General features: G+C 41.4%; 1 protein-coding gene across 1 annotated transcript; it reads right to left on the reverse strand.

Moving 5' to 3' along the window:
• Positions 1 to 93: 93 nt before the first annotated feature.
• nppc (natriuretic peptide C) lies at positions 94 to 2935 on the reverse strand (the record flags this gene model as incomplete). Its single annotated transcript, XM_083969699.1, has 3 exons — positions 94 to 230; positions 1525 to 1818; positions 2843 to 2935. The coding sequence occupies 2 exons, from the start codon at positions 2933 to 2935 to the stop codon at positions 1546 to 1548; spliced, it is 366 nt and encodes a 121-aa protein (XP_083825825.1). The 3' UTR covers positions 94 to 230; positions 1525 to 1545.
• Between the last annotated feature and the right edge of the window lie 4109 nt (positions 2936 to 7044).

Consider the following 7044-nt stretch of genomic DNA (forward strand, 5'->3'; position numbering starts at 1 on the left):
TTGTATCTGTTGACCATTTTGTATGGTATACATATATGTATATATACCTGCATATTTATTATGTATATATTTATATGAGGGTTTTGTAGCATTGTCGTCCCAGTCTTTGTTTATGCTGGTCGTGGTGCCTTTCGTACCGAAAATCTGTCACTTGCTGAGTTTGTCTTCTTTTTCCCCCTCAGTTTAGAACAAACTGAACCTTCTGGTGTCCAAACCTATCGTCCAGAGATCTACAGAGAAAGAGAAGAGGGAAAAAAAGGAGGCATAAGGTTAGACTGAGCTTTCAGAGAAAACATAACAATTCTCTCATCCAGCAGCTTCATTCTCATGCTCTTCAGACAATTCTGGGAATCTCCACATTTACTTTATGTTAACCATTTCACCACTGACCGACGCACGTCCAACACGGACAGTCACACTTCTGACACACATACTCGTTAAAGTTAGTCACAAAATCACCCCCCACCCCCATCAGGAACTCATAGCCTGCTGCAACCACAAAAAGGCCTCAGGACTAATTGTGCGCCACCTAGCTTCCTCATTACTTCACTCACAGCCACAGGCCCCTTTGTTGTTTTTGTCAAAATCACTTAAGTAGAGAGAATGGGTTTCCCAGAAAGGTTCCCGCCACCACAGGGTGCTGTGTTTTCAAGTGTGTATAAATGCGTGTGGGTCTGCATCACCACTTCCTTCCTCCGTCTCTCTCCCTGTCCTCTTTTATCTTAAACTTGATATATCTCCTCCCGTTTTTTTCTAGATGAAGCAGATGGGACCATTCATAATGATGCGCATAATTACAAGAGTTGACTTCCTAAAAGCCCTTTGTACTGTTTCCCATACATCAGTTTACATCAGTCTAAGTGAGCTTTTCTAATGTCTTATGGGAGTTCCTGTCCGAGAAGGACACTGCTGAACCCCTCCATGCGTCTTAACATGATCTCAAGTATCAAGTATTCTGCTTGTGAGGAGCTGTGTGTCCAATGTGTTGTACTTCATGTGATTCCTTCCATCAAGCTGACCTTTGATGCAGACTGAATTAACCACCTGACAGTCACCACTGTCCACTTGCTGTACTGTATATTGATGCCATTAAGAGCTGATTAGTCTAAACTGGCCTAAGTGTGGATGTCACAAGTCACCGTGTCCCAAGATGACATCTCAAAAAACTGTAATCGGACTTGAACATCTTTCTTTCTTGCTTGTTTTCTTTCTCTTTCCCTTCTTCCTTGTGTAGACCCTTGATGTCACAGAAAACAGCTTCATTGTTTCTTCCCTTTCATTTCCTGTCACTTTCTATTCTATTTTCTTCATCTTCCCCTTTTATTCAGACTACCATCCATTCATTCTTTCCTCCACCCTACCACTTTTTTTTTACTCCTCCTTCCCACCTTCCTTCCATTCCTTCATCCATTACTTCACATTCTCTTTTCCTTTACACCACACTGCTTCTGTCTGTTTATCAATGTGTGAAGTTGTCCAGCCTATCAAAGGCTGAAGTGGTGAATACAGTATAAGTCCACTCACCATCACAGCGCTGCTCCAGCCTTAGCAGCCCATGCCGCTGATGGTTCCTATCCTGTCCATCTTGTGTCCGAAGCAGCCACTCCGCGACGTGGACCCCCCTTTCTTGTTTCCCGATTTGTGCCTCCTCGGTGCGGGTTGGTCGTTAAGGAGACGAGCCCACATCCCTCTGGCGCGGGTGTCCATGCGTAAATCTCTCAGTAACCGTATCCGAGAGCGCACAGCATCTAGCCGCCGCTCCCTCTCCTCCGACTCCAGAAACTCCGCCAGCTCCTCGCCCAGCAAACTTCTAAGAGACTGGAACAGAGATAAAAAACGATGTCTCCCTGAGGCAAGTGCGTTGTGCAAAAAAAGAGATATGCTTTTGATAAGATGAGAATACATGCTCTGTGCTTGTTTGAGCAGAACAATGACGTTTGATTTAGATAAACCCTCAGCTTGGTGCGTAATTAAGCACTTCCAACCACACGTGCATTGGCAAAGAGGGAAAACATTATTTATTTGGCAGGTTTTTTCGCACAGCTTTATAACTGAGATGGGCAAGTGGTTCTGTCATTACTCAAACCTCAAAGAAAACCCTTTATAAATCAAAAACGTTCTTTCTTTTTTTAATGTAGTAACAGAACAGTTCTCCATTGTCCTCAGTCAAGAGTCATATAAGACAGGTGCCTGGAGCTGGCTTCTGTGGTCTGAACACTTAAAGTTGTAATTATTTCTTGCCATGTGAGTTAATAACTAAAACTCTTATTCAAAATACTTGTTCTGTGTTATTCGGTTGTTTCCAGTAGCTAATTACGCACAACACGTTGAGCTTGGTGTGGTTTATTAGCGGCAAAGATTCGTTTAAATCAAATCTGAATTGAATTGCTTCATACTGGGAAAAGTCGTCCCATATATTGCTTAGTGACTTTATTGAAATTAAATGTTTTCAATCTAAAGGATTTGATTTCTTTTTTTCCCTTTGGAGTTTTTGGCACATTGCTTAAAAGTGCGCTAAATGAGCAAAACTGAGAATTGATGCTGGAGAGCAGAAAACGACTGAGGTGGTGATGGTGTCAATCGGGGTTAGACATTACTAAAACATGCTGTCTCTAAGAAGTTAAGTGCTAGAAAAAAATGCTTAAAGTTTTAGATTGAGAGAGTGGAAAAATGTGCCTTCGTTGAATTGCTAGGCATGACTGAAGTTATGAAATATGATGCGTAAAACAAACAGTCTTGGGCGCCTGAACCACAGAACAGCTGTTCATTCAGCATTCAGCTCCCATCATGCAGCTAAACCTCAGTTCTCAGTGTTGAGAATAAATAAAGAACTTCTTCTTACCTTCTGCTGTGCCTGAGATAAAGGTTTTGCCCCCATCCTTACAGAAAGCAGGGTGACCATAAGTCCACAGGCTACCAAGTACGACAAGTTCATTTTGAGTCTTGTTTTTTTTTTCTCTGTTAAGGAGATTCCTTTACGCTCAAGTTCAGAAAGAGGGACGGTAACAGCAGCCAGTCAGCTGTTAAACATAAGAGGCTTCAGTCCGTCCTTTACTCCAATGCTCCTCAAGTGCTCCTCTAACTCTGTGTATTAGTCCTCACCGCTTTATAGCCAACCCATGGTGATGTCATGACAACCTGCGTAATGGTCCTCCTTCTCGCCAAATGCCTGTTTTCTCTACCTGCCTCTGAGCGCGTCACGCCGGGGATTAATTAAATGATACAAGCTCGGTCATCGGGGGCTGTGGGGAAGAAACAAGATAGGCTAGGAGCTATCGAAAGGCACTTTTTTTTCTTTTTCTTTTTTTTTAACTTTTGTACCTCTGGCTGAGAAACAGAAGCTGAAATTAAAGGTGGTTTCAAAGGCTGAGGGTTATAAGAGCTGAAGAGCGACTTTGACACATGAAAGACTCCGAAGATGCCAGCAGCCTGCGAAACATCTTAACAAGTCATATACTGTACTGTGCGAGTGAGGCTGACACATTTAGACTACTTGATTGAACTACTGATCATTTCATTTGATTCCACCGGAATCAAACAATCAAACTCACTTTTGGAGAAGTTCCTCTGATCAAGTGGATTCTCAGTCTAAATCCTGTCTCAGTCGATCTTAAACGAGTGACCTTGCAGAATTAAACGGATAAGTCTGCTATCTTAAAAGTGATAAATTAATGTGACGTTTTAACGAGTGACGGATTGATGAATATGATTTTTTTCCTTTTTTTTTTTTGCGGTTCGCTGCGAATAAATAGGGGTGTCAACGTGTCCTGTATCAGATTTACGCATCTGTGCGCAACAATTACTGGAAAACTGGGTTGTTGGATGTGTCACCATTGGTAGCCTACATTCATAATGAAATAGATCTGGTTTGGATCATACGAAAGAAATGACAGCTTCAACACAACACAAATGTGTGATAATTCAGTTTTGTGGATTTTGGAGGTCTGCATCCTGTGGTTGTTGTTGGGGGTTTTTATTTGGGGGGGGGGGGGGGGGGGGGGGGGGGGGGGGGGGGGTACTGCAGTGAGACCTGTCGCTGTTGCACCAGGTCGTCAGCCATGGCAGCGTTATGATGAGGTTGTATGTGCCTCCATACAGACAGCCACCTGCTCACACACAAGGGCTGATTGACATGTTGGTGGTTAGTACCCTTGTTATATTACTGCCACAGCTTCTATACCCTATGCCTATAACAATTACTCCAATGTCAGTCCAAAATACAATTTTCTAAAGTGTTTACATCACAATGAAGGTCCAGAACATAAGAGAGCACTTTGAAGCCTGCTGAAATAAAAAGAGAGAACTATTAATGGAAGATTATTGTTTCAGAAGGTTGAAGGCGCCTTATGCCACAGTTTATTATTTTATGTTTAATAAAGCTTTTAAGAAAATACCATGTGCTGCCAAAGAGGTCCAAGTCCAACACAGAAGAAGCTATACACTAAGTACAACCCTAAAGACTCATCTTCTGATACAGCATAATTCTGATGCTTACCTCAGTGTGTTCAAATAAGGCACAAATATAATACCACATAGGCACATCCAATATTAGGGAATGTATATCATATATTTGCAATAGTTTTGGCTTCATCCAGAGCAATGTGCTAGAAGCATGTTAAACAAGTTGCAATTGGCTCATTATTTTACTGGTGTCAGGAGTTTGACACCTCACCAAGGAACCATAAAGTGTAACCATTTCACCCCATCGAGAGGCGGATTCACTTGTTTTAAGAAAATGATGTGCACACTGTGAGGTGAAACAAAAGGCCTCATTAAAAATCTGACTTTTTTTGCGGTGTGGAACAATTGTGGAGCAGTCAGGGCCCTGCAGAGCGGAGCTGCAAACTTAAGCAGCACCATCTGTTTTGGAACACAGAGTGGCAGTATTTGCTGTGTCGAAAAGTGAATACCCCATTATACTGTAGTCGCATGTTTACTGGATCAATACCATCCTGTGAAAAATACGACACTGCTCACAGCAAATCTTGGGTACGTTAAAATCTCAATGAGGCCGTGCAGAGAAGGTGAGGAAATGGATGAGTTAAAATGAATACATCTCTAAATCTCTGTGCGTGGATCGTATTTATTTTACAACCAGAGTTCTACCAGCTTTAAAAGCTGAATATAGGAAGTGTGAATGTCGGTTCAATTCCTATTAAGCAACAAAGGCGGTGAGAGAAGTCATTAATGACATCCATTTGCTTAGGCCATCATAATTATGTCAGTTTTTCCAACATGCACTGCTCTTTTTTCTTTGGTATTCTTTGCACTACCAGGGCATGACTGATAAGAAGTATTGTTACTTAAACAATAAGTTGCAGTGTTAAAGTTTACAATAAATGTCTGAAATCTTATTTAATTTTTCATGGAAAGTCTTTTCTTTCTGCTGCATCTATCAGGAAGGAATCAGTATCTGATATTTACACTTTTATAATTATATGCCAACACCCCCAATATATCACCAAGCAAACATATCCAGAAAGGCCTTAACAGTCAGTCTGAGACTCAGGCTGTGGTTTTAGACACTAGTGTATTCTTCAGTCTCTATCACTGAAGGGGAAACCAATGATCTGCAAAAGGATATTTTCTTTGTTCGAACCAAATCATGCAGGTTGTCAATCTTGTGACCACGGGTAAAATATTTGTCTTCTTTGCGTCTCCTCATTGTTTCATCAGGAGGTGGTGATTCTGCACCCCACTTCTCAGGGGTAGTTTCTGAACAAAGCAGTGTATTAGCCTGCTTGTTTGACTTTTAGTGTCTGGCTGCTCTTTTCTGCTTCTCCTCAGCCATGGTGATTATCATTACCCAGCTCTTCTGCTCATTCCTGTATGCCCAGGAATAAGCAGAATTGCTGGGCAGAATTTTCCCAGGAAGGAGCAACCAGACACTCCAACAACAACCTCTAAACCTCTCATGAACTGGGAAACACGATTGTGCCATACCCACCAGCAACAGTATGTAGCAAAAGCAGGCTGATATGAAAATATTTCTGGAGGTTTGCTATATATGATTGTGTAAGATAAATGAAACTTCCTGTATGTATACATGCGTTTGTTCACTAACTGGGTCTGTAGGGACAAAGACGTTCACGTTCGTCAAACAGCAGATTAGAGTTGAATTTATTAATTCAAAGAATGTTTACTGAACATGCATTATTTCTTACCCTGAGATTTGCCCTCCTCTGACCACAGCACAGTTTGACACATTTCCCTAATCAGTAGTATCACATTTAAGGTGCTGCAGAATTGTGGTGATTTGTGAGGGTGAGGTCAGGGGCACATTGTCATTCAGCCATGGACCTTTTGTTTTTTTTTTCTTATTTCTCAGTTACTGCTTATTTTGATTCAGCAGTTGGCATGAAGACTTTTACAGGTATTATTTTTTGTCCAAAAAAATGACAAATCCCTGCATTCAAGTTGCAGCCAATAGTGTGTGAATTCAGAAACATATCTTGTGTGGTCCCAGTGACCTTTGACCTTTAACCATCTAAATCGAAACAGTTCATCCTTGCGTCAACGCAAACGTCTGTGTCAAATTTGATGGGATTCTCTCATAGCATTGTGATGAGAATGACATAGATGGACAACCTGAAAATATAATGCTGATGGAAAGCTGCTGGAGCTTAGTGACATGTGAGTGGGTAGCTTGAAGTGTGGTAATGATCTACTTTGTACCTTTTTGTATTCAGACTAACGTTAAATACATACATTTACTGCATATCAAAAATAACAGAATGTTACTAAAACAATGTGAAAAACAGTTAGAATGAATATCACCTGTTTGTTGTCATAGAAAAAGATATACTGGGAAGATGCCCACGACATCGGTCACCACGTTATGTACATTCAATGTGCTTACTGACACTCATATGGTGTGTTTGTGGTGAGCTGAGACAGTTAGATTCAAAGGCCCATGAAAAATTCTGATATGTTCAAGTGCAAGTTTCCAGACCTGGGCTTGCCCTGTCATCAAGATTTTGTCCAAAAATGACAGGCTCTGTGCTCTTTTGCAGCTTTTTGTGGCAGTGGGGTGCCGCAATGCCA

This window comes from Trachurus trachurus (assembly GCF_905171665.1).
Source record: "Trachurus trachurus genome assembly, chromosome: 4".
NCBI classification, from domain to species: domain Eukaryota; kingdom Metazoa; phylum Chordata; class Actinopteri; order Carangiformes; family Carangidae; genus Trachurus; species Trachurus trachurus.